At 43.9% G+C, this 14,451-nt stretch overlaps 1 protein-coding gene across 5 annotated transcripts in view; it reads right to left on the bottom strand.

Moving 5' to 3' along the window:
- Positions 1-14,451, bottom strand: part of FGFR3 (fibroblast growth factor receptor 3) — an 84,931-nt gene that overhangs the window by 52,274 nt on the left and 18,206 nt on the right. For all 5 annotated transcript variants that reach the window (XM_059721481.1, XM_059721482.1, XM_059721483.1 and 2 more), the window contains one exon: positions 631-894. In XM_059721481.1, coding sequence (XP_059577464.1) covers positions 631-894 — 264 coding nt within the window. The remainder of the gene's footprint in view (positions 1-630; positions 895-14,451) is intronic.

The following is a 14,451-nucleotide window of genomic DNA, read 5'->3' as shown; positions in this document are numbered from 1 at the left end:
ATAAATGGCATGCAAAAGCAGGATTTCCTAGATGAGTGTAGCCAGGATGGATGTGATCTCTTTGCTAGGACAGGGGGAGAGTGGGTAGGACTGCTAGGTTCTATTCCTGACTTTGGCACTGATTTCTCCTATGCATATGGAAAGAAAAGGTCAGTCTCCTTAAGCCTCAAAGAGGTGCCTTTATGTAAATGCTCAATTCAAAATGCTTATCAAGCATTCGGAGCGGTTTAAGTTTTTCCCTGGGTAGCACCATTTCTATAGCATTCATGGTATTTATATCTAGACTTGTAACATTTATTACAGAAAATTGGGTTTCCTTGGGCCTACTTTGACTTTCCTAGGAGTTAAGAATTCAAATAGAAACCTACGAAGCAAGAAGAAAGAATACAGAACAGTCCACTGCAGCATCCACATTAAGACCTCTTGACCTCTAAATGCTGGAAGCTGTATGGGAAGATCAGGATGGACAGGCTTTCCCCAAATTCACTCTGTATCACTGAGATACCAAACACTGGGAGCAGGATGGGCCCATGGTCTTGACCCAGTATGACATCTCTTATATTCTTTGAACACCTGGAGGAATACAATTAAAAAAAGAAAAGAAAAAAACATCTGCATTCCAGCACTTACCTGTTACTCTGACTGTAAAGTTACCCAGGACCTCGCTGGATTGTCTTGGCTTGCAACTGTACAGCCCAGAATCATCGTATGACACGTTAATTATCTTCAACAGTTTTTGTCCAATGTGAGTTCTGTTGGTAGGTGCAATCCCAATACCATCTTTAAACCAGAAAACAGACATAGAAGAGCCCTGGGTATTACAGGAAAGTTCAATGGTATCTCCACTTCCAAACACCAATTCTTCCAGAAAGGCAGTCTCGCTCCTTAGATATTCTGTGAGGGAGAAAATAAATAGATAAATATAGACATAAATAGAGATCAAGGAAGCATCAGATGACCAAAATGCCTAAATGGCACTACTAACAATGTTAGCTCTGGCATCTGATTTCATAAACAAGAATACTTGGGGGAAAACCATGCCCAACTCTTCAGGAAATGAAAACTATGAATGGGTGACCACCAGTGGTTCAGTGAATTCTAATTAGAGCTGGCTAGAAAAATAAAGTTTCAATTTGCCAGATATTTTATTTAAAAATCCGGTTTTGGTCTGAATCAAACCAAAATCAAATGTTTTTTTAAATTTAATGTGAACTAATAGCTTCCCAAACACTGCAACTGGAACAGACTCCCCCCAGAGGTGGTGCAAGCACCTAGTCCAGACTCATTCAAATGGCATTTGGATGCTTAGTTTGTGGGGGTCATTTGACCCCAGCAGACTTCCTGCCCATGGCAGGAGGGCTGGACTTGATCTTGCGAGGTCCCTTCCAGCCCCTAACGTCTATGAATCGATGAAAACTGCTTTGTGGAATTGACTTTCTGGCCAGTTTTGCTGCTGAACAGTGGAATTGTTAAAAGCATCTACTTTACTGAGCAGTTGAAAAGAGCTACACATGTCCCTGCTCCAAAGGCAAGATCACTCAGAAGTCCCCAAGAAGGGTTCCTAGATTCAGCAGATGTTCATCAAACCCTAGAGGTTTTGAGAACATATTTTCGAGTCAATGAACCAGGATTTTTGCAAAGAATTTTTATTTCACTGAAGACTGTCCAACTGGGTCCAGTTCCAATGGTAGCACCACACTGTCTTGGAGCAGTTCAGACCTACTACATTCAGTGGTGTACTGACGGGGGAGGTAGGGTGGGGGGTGGGCATGCCCCTGGGTGCCGGCCTGGTGTGGGGTGCTGGCTGTGCTCGGGTGGGGAGTGAACTTCCAGTTTCGCTGCCAGTGTTTCAGGGCTTAGCGGTTGAGCACCCCCCTGCTTGGCGATCTGCCGCGGGCCGGGGCGCAAATGCAAGCATTGGCCCTTGCATGCTAGAGGCCTACAGTATGCCACTAAGTATATTCTTAATGGTTCACTTGCATGTGTTGACTTGAAGTTGTACCATGCTTGCCTTGCTTGGTTGGGCTACTGTCAATGAAATCAACACCGTTCTAGTACAGATGAAACAGTGAAACGTTAGCGGCATTAGAAACAAACAACTACGGAGCTGGTGCCACCAAGTCCACAATCTGTAGTGTGAACGCTAATGCATCTTGCCCTAGAACCTCAAGTTGCAATAGTCCAAGGGTCCTCGACTTCGCACTCCTATTGTTGGGCCAGATCCCGTCTCCACTAAAACGTAACAGGATGGAACATGCATTTTGCTTTTCTGTCAGCAAAGCCATTAAAAGAATCGTGTCTTTCCCCGCTTCGCTCAGATTTATAATCCTGCCATAGATATTTTCACTGAACTGAAACTCCATCCATGAGCGATTGGGCCTGGGGCTGTTCCTCTTCTTTCAATTAAGAAAACAAAAGTTACTCAAGCCAATTTTAAATTAAATTTTCTTTACAAGGAAGACAAAGAAAAAGAACTCATTGGATAAGATGCTTTTGTGATGACTATTTGTGGAGTGCCTGAATACTTAAATGTTTCTTACCCCTAAAAGGTAACTCCCAGGGCTTCAGTGAAACCAGAATTTTACTCTAGATACAAAAGTCAATGGCAATGAACTCACCAATTTCAACGGGTATATGATTTGACCCTGTGTGCTTACATAACATCTTTGACCGCCAAGCACTATAAAAGCCACTGTACTTCTGAGTTGTCTGCTTCCTCTCCCCAGAGGGTTTTATCAGCTATATTTCTCCCCATGGAGGGCAAGAACTTGTTTGTGCTCTGCTCCTGCTGCTCTCTGCCTAGAGCAGGAGGAGCAATTATTTTGGCTGGAGGGCCGCTTGATGAGTTTTGGTGAGCTGTCAAGGGCTGCAAGGGTAGCCCCATCCCTTGTCTTGGGACCAGAGGTCCCACCCCATCTCCTGACCTTTGCCACCAGAAGTCCCTCCTTTTGGCCTCTGGAAATACTCCTTTTGGGAGGGGAGGATTGCCATCTTGGAATCAGAAAAAACCAAATCATACACTAAAAGTCAAACACCTACTATAAAATATTTTAATTTTATTACAAAAATGTTATTTGTCAAGATTTATGTTTGTGTAGCGTATTATAGAGATGATTGCTTCATAGCTCAAAATAAAGTCTTACTCTTGTATATTGTGTGTGGTTGGGGTGTGGATATGTGCAGGGGTTTTGGAGGCAAGGCGGGGGTGTGTGGGGTGGGGGCAGCTGCAGAGACCCCCCTACATGCTCCCCTCCTCCCCCACCATGGTGCAGCAGGTGAGGGCACTTGGGGCACTAGTGCCCAATGCATGTGGGGGTGAGGAGTGCAGCCTGGTTGGCCCCCACTACTGTGCAGGGCTCTGTGCAGCTCGCATGCAGCTCCCGCACTCGTGCACCACCGAGGGAAGCCCCACTTGCTGGCTCCCTGCTGTGCAGAACAAACCCAGACTTGTGTGTAGTTACTATGATAGAAATTTTTCAAAGACCTGTGAAAGGGAGGGAACTGGATGGACATTAATGGAAAGGAGGTTCCAGGAATGCAGTGTGATGTGATGGCAAATGCAATGTGGGTGAAGGAAACCAAGGGAGCAGTCAAAAGAGAAGGCTGCATTAGAAAAAAAAAAGTGAGTTTTAAAGCTTAACCTGCCCTCTCAGTAGCTCTCCACTGCATCACACTTTACCGTCTAGCAAGGAAAGGCACTAGAGAAAAACCAAAGGCTGAACATGCACCAGAGAACCAGCTACTTGTAGCCACGACACAGTATTGTGGCATACTGATGATTTCTGCAGACCGCTGTACAAAAGAAAAAAAAAAAATCTCGAATTGCGAGATCTCATATTCAAGTATACGTTTAACTTCTGTCACTTCTAACAAAAGCTAGGATGGCACGTGAACACTGCAATGCTAGCATTCAATTTCCCAACAGATTTTGCACTGGCTGATCTACTTCATTTCCTTTTGTGTGTCCTTGTACAATGAAGTATTTAGCAGAATTTGCAGATTCGCTGGAATCTGACAGGCCCACACCGTAAGCGTTTCTGCTGTGGCCTCAAACTTGTGACCTCTGAGCTGTCAACCATGCGTGAGCCTTAGCACCAGTGCCACCCCAAGCCCTGACTTCGGCTGAACCCATCCTGATCCTGATTTTCACCATTTAAAGGAAGAGTCACTATCCTGCCACTGAAACCCTGGTGAAACTCTAGCCCCTGCTGAGATCAACAGCAAATCTCCTATCAACTTCAACAGGACCAGGACTTCATCCCCCATGGCTTAGTATGTTCAACATTATCACACTACCCTCCCCCACCTGTTTGTATCCATTGCCTGTCTCGTTTCATACCTGGATGACCAGTTCTTCAAGGCAAGGTCCATCTCTTTTGTACTGTATTTGTAGTGCACATGCCACAATGGGACTTGTCCAAGACTCGGGCTCTTGGGTACAAAGGTAACACAGTGAACAATAACTAATAATGACCAAGAGAGGAGACCCAGGGGTCCATGTGAAAACCTACAGCTCTTGGCTCGGCTTTAGACGTGAGGAAGTCCAGGTCTGGATTTAGATCTGTTTTGTGGTGTGGTTGCATCAACAGATCAGATCATTGCCTGGTCTATTCTAGATGAGGACCTAACAGTGAATCAGTTAGTTGCCCTGTTACAGCTGGGTCTTGTGATCGCAGCTCAGCAAAACATAACACGAACATACGTGCAAATTCAAATACTGAAATATTTTGGCCAAAAATTTGAGAAAGCACAAAGGTGAAACATCATGGACATTCTGGCTCATGGTGCATGATGGGAGATGTAGTCTAGCTGGGAGTCTAACCCAAATTAAAATGGGTTAGACATAACGTGCTGTGACAAGATTTCTGAACTACCCCAAAAACTCATGTTTTGGCCAATATATTTTGTATTTTTTATCTTCTTAGCCTTTTAAAATTAAAGAACGCTCAATATTTCCCTGAAAAGTATATTATTTTCATTAAATAACAACAACAACGACTTTATAAAGAAATCCAATGTTCCATTCGTTTTGTACCAGCTCTCATCTTGACGTTATCCATTAATGCCACATTGCCATCAGACCCTGGACACACCCTTGCTGAGCAAAAGGAACAGGGCCAGCCAGTTACGACTTTTTAAAAAAAAATATATTGCTCGTCTCAATTTTGCTGGCCTGTGTTGCAACCTGAAAACGCTTTCTATGGTGCCAGTTTCCGGCCTGCAATTCTACAGGCCCCAAATACAGTCTCACACTTGCAGGACTGGGCACTGTTCTTTGTTTATTGACCTTGATGGAGGCGCTTGCTAATTTAATCCATTAGAAAACAAACCCCATGCAGCTGCACAATTCATCCATGAAAAATACATAGTTTTACCCAAGCTGTTTGCCAAATGATCAAGATTTGTGTATTTTGGCTTTTGTATCATAAACCGACCAAACAGGAACAAGCCCAGACTACAAGAAAACCAAACTGAATGGAACTGCCATTGAAAAGTAAGCCTTTCTTTTTAAAAGCGATAATGAAAGTGTTTTGTGACAAAGCAAGCAACCATTTTTACAAAACACGTTTAGGGGAGACTTTATTAAAAGAACAAATTGACTTTACACTCTGGACTGGGAGCAGCTGGGGTCTGAGGCTTCGGCTGTGGACAGAGCCCCATCATCCATCATTTCTGACAGCTTTGTTTTGAGGAGGGTTGCACGAAAGGCACCTTGCCCTTCTCTCTGGAGCTCAATGGAGTTACTTAGCTACCTCAAAAAAAATAACACAAAAAATACACGTATATCTAAACACAGCAATGAAACCAGAGAACGATTTTTACAAACGTAAAAGGTGAATGTGGTCATCAAGGATTTAATTCAGTATCTGGGTGGATGCCCCAATAGCAGGTTTAAAAAAGGAGTACATTGCTGATATTTTTCACCTTATTTTAAAGGATTTGAAAAAAGTCAGGTTTTAATGGGTCAGGTTCAAAAAATAAACCAGGAACCTGAATCAGGAAGCAATCTGTCTTCAGCAAAACACTTAAATCAGTCGTTTTCAACCTCAATAGACTCAAGAACGTCTTGAAAAAATGTCAGCTCCTCGTTTTCACTTATTTTTTTACTATGGAAAAAAATAGAGCAATTCTCCTGTTGCAAAGAACCCAAAAAGATCACAACAGTCAGAATGTTTTAACACTGCAGATTTCTGTTTGAAATCCCTGGGTTTAATCTTGTGAACGATGTTTGCACATCCAACAGTGCCAACACTGTGAGGCACTCTGTGGCACCCTTGAAAGGCCCTCATGGTTGAGAATCACTTACTTAATTTAAGGATGTGTTTAAATGCTTTGATAAACTGGGTGCTTGGAGAAGAGACAATATTTTATTTCTTGATAGAACTCAAACTAAAAGGCAGCTACAACACATATTCTGAGAACGCATGGATTTCCAAGTCCTTTGTTCCACTGCAACCTATAAAACTCCCTCTACTTATATAGAAATTGTTTGTAAAAATGACTTATTCTTTAGGTGATATTTCAGCTGTAGATCCATTGCCTTATTTCTTTATTCCCTTTATATGGGCAAAACAGATCCAGATGAATGCACATTAAAGCAAGCAAGTCTTTTCATTGAAGAGGTGTTAGATCTGGCTCTACATGGCGAGAGCAGTGGTCTCCAACCTTTGCTGGTTGTGAGTAAAAATACTAAGTAAAGAGCTGGAGCAGTCTGGTACTTTGCTCTCCTGTCAATCTCAGCTTTAACTTCTTAATTTCCTGTGGCCAAGAGCAACATCAGAGCCTCTCACCAGCACAAGCTGCCCTCAAGACAAGGGCTGGGGACCCTTTCTCCACCATTTGTTTTTCAATTGCACCTACTCTAGCAGCTTCTACTAGGGGTCAATGATGATTGGGGGGTCAATGATGCAACCCCTTGTCAAAGTTCCTTCAGGACCAGTTGGAGATCATGAGGCACAATTTCAACTCTGACATTTCAGTACCCCAAAATGCTGGAGTGGAAGGGCATAAATGGAGTCCAGGGAGGCACGAATAATACCGTCAGCCTGCCCCATTCTTCTTTGCCTACACCGGGAGCTCTCCTCTTGGGAACAAAGGGCGTGATTCAGGCCTGTGGCTTAAAAAGGATTCTTAACCCTGTTACTTGCAAGCCCTAAGACTGTCACAACACTGAGAACTTTACGTTTCTCATTTACTTTTCCCTCCCAACCGGGCTGTTTGCTGACACTTTGCATTTCAATCAGTTGGAAAGAGCAAACAGACTCTTTTTCTGGTTTGCTTTGGTCTTCTGTGAAGTCCAGCTGGCAGGACTTTGGGAAGTGTAAAAATAAGGCAGGGCTCATCTACATGGGCCCACTTAGGAAAATTAATCCGAATTACCTCTTCAAGTAGATTACTTAAAAAACAGACGAAACCCAGAGTGAATCAAACTAAACTGAATTTTTACTAATTGTGTCCATGCAGGGGTTTAATATGGTTTAACTAATCTACTTTAACGCTACACCTTCGGTTAATTTAGATAACCCTTCCTAACTGTCCCCGTATAAGACAAGCCCTCATTTTTACTTCCAGACTGTCATCCACTTACACATCCTTACAATATTAAATATTATTATTTGTGTGCCCAGATTGGGGCTGCTCCCCTCACCCCCAACATGTTCAGATCGGGGCCACTCTGCTTCTCCCCTCCCACATATCCAGATTAGGGTCTCTCTGCCCTGCCTCTGCCCCAGGCGGATCGATCAAGGTTGGGCTGCACAACTCCCTGCAGCTCTGTTGGATCCATCGGCCAGATCCAGACCTGGCACTACGCATCTAGCTCATAAGATGAAGATCTTGGGCGCCACTATGCTAGATGAATGGCACAAGGGAGATAGCTGCCATCACACAGAGCTTAAAATCTACACAAACAAGAACCACAAAGCATGGAGTAGAGGAAACCAGGTACAGAAAGATTAAGGGCCAAGCCACAAAATCATTTAAGTGCCTTCATAAGAGTTAGAGTTCTGAATGCCTTTGTGGTTCTGGGCTTAAATCATGATCACGTGGGAAGCCTGCAGGCATAGCTAGAAAATGAACCCCGATTTCCTGAGGCCCAGTCTGATGCTTTAACAAGACCATGCTCCCTTCAGGAGAATGGCGAGTTCCAAGCAAATACAATTCTCATTTCATTTTCTTTAAATCTTTATCTTTCATGAAATATTTGTATAAAATTAAAAAAAAAACAAACCCTCTCTCTGCCAAAAAGGCCTTAATTTACGACCTAAATAACATTATAGCATTTAAAAAAAAAAATCCACAGACAGTTACAAACAAATATTTTTAGAGGTATAAATTAACTGCAGAATTAAACTCGTGCAAGGGGCAGGGTAGTCCATTATGCCACCTGCCAGCAGTGCTAGAATTAATGAGGGTGAAGCTTTAATAAATTCTTACAAAGGTGGCAATTTAGGTTTTAGAGTCCCATGATATGACTAAAATTCCACCATTTATTAGTTTATCCAAAGCAGTAATGAGCTAAGAATTACCAGGAGACTTTTCTAATGAAGATCAGCTCATGTAGCGACACTATCACTGCTCTAAAGACCTTGCAGTGAACCTGTTAGAGGAAAGATGCAATTTTGAGACTGGTTAGCATTAAAAAAAAAAAGGCAAGCAGCAAGAGCTAATCAAGGACTGCTTCTTACAATGAAGGGCAGCTAGCTCAGCAATTCCAAACGCTTGTGTGTGCATTCACTTATAAGGATAAAGATATTTCATCTCTAAGTTGCTTGGCTCATCCAAAGCAAGAATTCACTTTATGTGGCTTTTAGTTTCACTGTTCAAGCAGGCTGGCATCTCCATTCAATACCTGCTAGTCTCACAGATCAACCTTTATTATGGGATGGCCCTAGAAACAATATTAAAAAAAAAAAAAATGTAGACAACCTTTTTTTCAAGTGCAGCAGCACAGTTGGGAATACCTATTTCATGAACCAAAGTCTCTGAACCCAGAAATGGTGCATTTTGAATTGTTTTTCCAGCTGTAATATGAACAAGGCAATCTTACCAGTGGTTAGAGGTGATATTTTTCTGTCTGAAAACTAGGTAGATAATATACAAAAAATATTACTAACCACAATGAGAAGGACACTGCATCCATTCCTACTTTGGATTTGTTCATAGCTAAGCCTTATACTACACAGTCAAGGTCGAAAATCTGTCCCAGGCTAGGCAGCCGTTCAAACTATTGTGGTTAAGCCATACTAGTCAGCAGCAAACAGCAGTGTGACCAATATCACAATGGGCCACTTTTGGTTGCCCATCCTGGGCAGGATACACACTCACAGCTGGTAGCCTTCAATAAAAACCCAAAGCACAGTTTGAACTCATGCCAGTAGATCCACAGCAGGACACTTTAATTGCTCTGTCACCATGCCCTCATACAATATAATGCAGCACCAACATTTTTTTCTGCCAATTCTGTTGCGACTATGTATTAGGTAGAGATATGGGAGTCGCAACCCAGAATCACATCACTTCCCTTAAGAGTCTGGTATGCTGTTTTTACTGGAAGATCACTGCACTCACATAGGGCTGAATCTAATTGTGCAATGCTAAAAGTAAAGAAAATCCTTTCCAAACTTTCTTACCTACTAGTGTGACTCTTAATCTTCACAGGATCTCAGCACTCCTCAAATAGCAAGTAATTTACCTGTGTTACCCCTCAGCAAGGTAAGGAAGTGTTAACCCTATCAAGAGGCAGAGAAATCAAGCTACAGAGAAATTAAGTGGGTTGAGCATACAGAAGCAGCAGAGGTGGACAGAAACGGCAGATCTCTGGAGTTTCAGGCTCTTCCATCTTCCTTCCAGCAAGCAACAAGCCGATTCCAGCACCTTTCCTGATTTCCCTTCTCTTAGATGACTTCCCTAGAAGTGTTAATAGGGGTCATAACAATTATCTATCTACAGCTTTGCCTCAATACACAAATTCAAACAAATCACTTTCTAGGTGACAAAATACTCAACTGCAACAGGGACACACTTCAACCTTCACATCAAATACCCCAGTTTCCAAACTCCATTGTTAAGACAGGCCAGAGAATATTTTTATTCCAGAAGACAGATTCAAAAAGTCACATCTGATTTTACCATTTCTTTGAATTTTCCTTACTATACTGATTACAAACCATTTGAATGTGGGACTGGGGGGTGTGTGGAAGGGGGGAGAACTTTTGTATTAAACTTGATTGATCTCTGATGTAACTGTACTGTGACATTGGATGAATCGGCCCTATTGTCATAAGTCATGTATTTCAGACTGTCCTTGCAACTGGTCGACTCCTAGTCTTATCAAAGTATTTGATTACTTCAGTACTGTAAAGAACAAAACCGGTTACCTGAAATGATGGTAAACGTCTCCATTCACCTTTCACCTAAAATGCAACTCATGCAAGAAGGACCTTCCTGTTAAAGTTCATTTGTGCTCAGCCTCTGGGAACCGGGATCAGATTGTACGGATGCCTCTGGCTCTGCTGAACGACACGAGGAGACTCAGTGCCAAGGCTCATGCCAGCTCCTCTGGGACAACAGACCAGACCTCCCCAGGTAAGGAGGCCTCAGATGCATGATGCAAAGTATGCCATGATCTGGGGTATGCATGGGGTTCTCCTTAGGACTGTGGCCAGAGCACCATTTTTCTCCAGCAAAACCCTAGCTGGCAGAGTTTGGAGCAGCTCTGACCCACTCCTGGATCAGGAAGCCTCAGCTGACTGACTCCCCACCACCCCAGCAAAGCCCAGATAAAGCTGAAAACGGAGCCAATGAGTTCAGTTTGTTAGGCTGGTTCCCAGTGAGAAATAACTCTACTGAAGTCTGTAAAATCGTAATCAAAGAGATCAGAGCCAGGCAGCCTCTGGCACCACCTCGCTGTGCTCTGGTCAACTCCCTCCCTCCCTCCACCTGTAGGAAACTTAATCTAACCACACTTTCCCCGAGCGCAAGGCTTTTGGACAAACCCAGGATCACAAGATAAGCACAGTGCCACATCCCGAGCACGGCACAGTGATGTCAGTAAGGAGATACTGAGTCATGGAGTTTGTTAAGGAGTGACCAAAGCGTGCAAAGCACTTCACACAATACAGAAGACATGCATCCTGCACCCAAGCAGCTCCCAATCCCAATTTGGCATTACGAGTAATAACAAAAAAACAGAAGGGAGGTGGAAACATGAGCAAGCAGTTAGGGTTAAGATCCTGGGATTGCTTGTACATGAAGGCACGGATCTAGCCAGTAAAAGATAAGGTTAGAGAAATGGCCCTTTTATTGGGTGAGGGAGTTGATCCACGGTAGCCAGTTTGTGTTTAATATCACAAAGTGCTGTCAGGATTATCATGACAAGATCACCCCAGGGTGCTCTCCAGCTCTAGATTCTCCACTTCTAACATGACTCCCCTTCCCGTCTTAACAACTTTTGCTCAGTGTTGTCTCCTCTTGAAGCCAGTGGGACTCTGATGAGCTCAGCTCAGCTGAGATCTATGAGGGCACAGCCCAAATAGTGCTCCCCAGCCATATACAGACCATTCTGTAGATAAAACGTTATATAGACTTGGCATGGTAATACTAATTAAACAGGGATGCTGTGCTGAACCCAACATCGCAGATTTAGTAGAATGACTACATAACTGTGCTGACGTGCGTCTAGAAATCACACAACAAGATTATATATTTTTTTTGAGGGATATTTGACCCGGGGGGGGGGGGGCCGGGGCGGAAGGGAGACACAACAGAGAAGGAAATCAAAATACTGATGCCAATACTCACGGATCACTATTCCACAATGGCACGCCATAACCAGTGTTAGCCCAAGAAATAAAAACCCCATTTTCTTCCCTTTAGGATAACAATGCCATCAGGATGTGGATTAATTTAGAGGACTACTGTAGGAATTAATTGTGTTAATAGCTTAGCGTTATTCTGAAGTCCATTCTGAAGCTTAGAAGGTGAGGGCAAAGACCCTTAAGGTAGACTGTGGATGAAACATGAAGGCGATTCTTTAAATGATGTAGGGCAACACTCACAAAATTAATTGGTCATTTAAATTATGTGACTAGTCCTCTGGTTTTCACAGGCAAAGAGAGCAGGACTGATGTAAATCACTTTTTGAAAACAGTGGGCACCCATGACTTCCATGTGAGCCGAGGAGAGTGGGGGCAGAGGGGTTCCCAGCACTTTGGAAAGCAAGGTCACTTAGATACGTGCCTAAACCATGAATGCAGGAGCCTGACCTGTGGAAACCAAGTTTGAAAATACGTGGATATTAGTTTTCTGGAGAAATAATTTGATCTTTCATCTACAGTGGGGGTTTTTGCTTAATTTTGCCTTGCTTTGAAAAGGCTTAAAATCAATGTCAAAATAATCATAGAAATTAAGGGCTGGAATGGACCTTGAATGATCACTGAGTCCAACCCCACTGCTCTGGGTAGGAATATGCTGAGATCAAATGATCCCAGTTTATACTAGAGGCGCATTGATATATCAGCCCATACCAGATCGGCAACAATAAAAGAAAAATTGACATTTATTGGCAATCAGCTTTTTTTGGCTGGTGTACTGTCACCAATAAATGCTGTGTGCATGTGCGCAGTTGCAGCATGCATGCGGCCAGGAACGTGGGCTGGCAGTTTGGAGAGCAGCGTCCAGCCGGTAAGTCTGTGGGAGGGCAGGAGGAAGGGGCATGGGGGAGGAAAGAGGCATGGCGGGGCAGATTGAGGCCCCCATGGTGAGGGAGGGAGTGGGGCTGGGGCAAGGAAGGGCATGAGACAGAGCCATGGAGGGAAGCGGGGGTGGGGGGTGGCGGCTCCCTGCCGCTGTGCACGCCCCAGGGGGAAACATAGGATGCACGCGCTCCCGAGTTCGTGCCTGGGGCGAGGGCAGCCTGCTGCTGCAAGCTCGGAGTCAGGGGCTGTGCCGACCTCTTTCTGGTAGGAAGGCTGAGCCAGGGCTGTGCTTGGGGCGGGTAGGGTGGGCCACACGGCGGTGGGCTGGGTGGTAGGGGCGCTGGGAGGGGGGGGGGTATGGGGTGGGCTACAGCCACCCCAAAATTTGCTGTAGTCCCCACCCAGCACTGCTGCTGCACATGCCCCCCATGCCTCCCCCTGGGGTGTGAGCAGCAGCAGCAAGCCCCGCTCCCCTGCATTCCCTAGATGAGCCACCCGTTAGTCCATCTCACATCCCGCCTCACCCCGGCTCGGCAGCACCTACCTCTGCCCCACTCCCCACCTCACAGTGGGGGCCTCTATCTGCCTCCCCACATCTTTTCCCCCACAGACTTACTGGTTGGACGCTGCTCTCCACACTGCTGGGCTGCATATCAGCTATCAGACAGGTATCAGCTGATAGGGATGGTTAATAAATCGGTCATCATTATTGACCAAAAAAATCTTTATCAGTGTACCCCTAGTTTATACTGCAATACCTCTCATAATGAGAAGTAATGCAGTATAGACAGTTTATAACTACTGTGGCTTCCATAATCTGGAACTCTTTCCAGTTTAAGCTTCTTCCAAAGGAGTTAATGTTCTTTAACTGGGGGGGGGGGGGGGGGAGAGCAAACAGATAAACTGCCATCTTCTGATCACCCCTGTATTTAGATTAGTTGACTAGAAGAAAAATACTATTTGTATTTCTTTTTTTTTTTTTATTAAATTCTTTACTAAAAAGTCTAAGCAGATTTTGTTCCTTTATAGTTTATAGAGAAAACAAGGATCTAAAGGGAGGGAAATGTAATGTTTAGATTGGATAGAGCCATACTGACTTGGAAAAGCTTCGAGAATGAAAAAAGCAGATGTTACAAATCTGCCTTATCTACCGAGCAACTGTTGACTCTCTGTTGTGCAAATCCTAATTTACATCTGCATGAAAGGTTTCAGAGATTAAATGGCATTCAAGGAGTAATATTAACTTTTCTCCCTCCCTCCAGCCTTCCTTTGAATGGATTTACTACTGGCAATTAGCTTTCTGTTTCATCAACCAAGTAGAAAACAGGATTCATCAGGATTCCACCGTATTCTTTTTTAATGGAGTGTTTTCTTAAGTCACCTAACTCAGATACCAGGTCAGGGAAGAAATCAGATAATATGTTTACACCGGTTATATTGTGGCTCACGTGCACTCTCTTTTCTCATCCAGACATGCAAACCTATTTCACGAGGCTGAAGGGGTTACATCTAAGTGTTTACGGGTAGCGTTTAAATATTCTCGAGATTCTGATGTCCAGAATGACGCAGAGAATTTGGCTCAGAGTTTGTGCCTTTAAAGCCAGGGGTCACAATCAGTGTGGCTGTTGTACTCAAAATCTGATGACATAGCACAGCTCTCATGTGGTCGCATTCATTTCCTAACGCGGGAGTCCTCAAACGAAGCTGAACAACATCCTATCCGTATCTGCTAACGTGGTTTCTTAATAATTAA

The sequence above is a fragment of the Alligator mississippiensis genome, chromosome 2 (genome assembly GCF_030867095.1).
Source record: "Alligator mississippiensis isolate rAllMis1 chromosome 2, rAllMis1, whole genome shotgun sequence".
NCBI lineage: Eukaryota > Metazoa > Chordata > Crocodylia > Alligatoridae > Alligator > Alligator mississippiensis.
The sequence above is the reverse complement of the archived record's forward strand: the minus strand, read 5'-3'. Positions and strand labels throughout refer to the sequence as shown.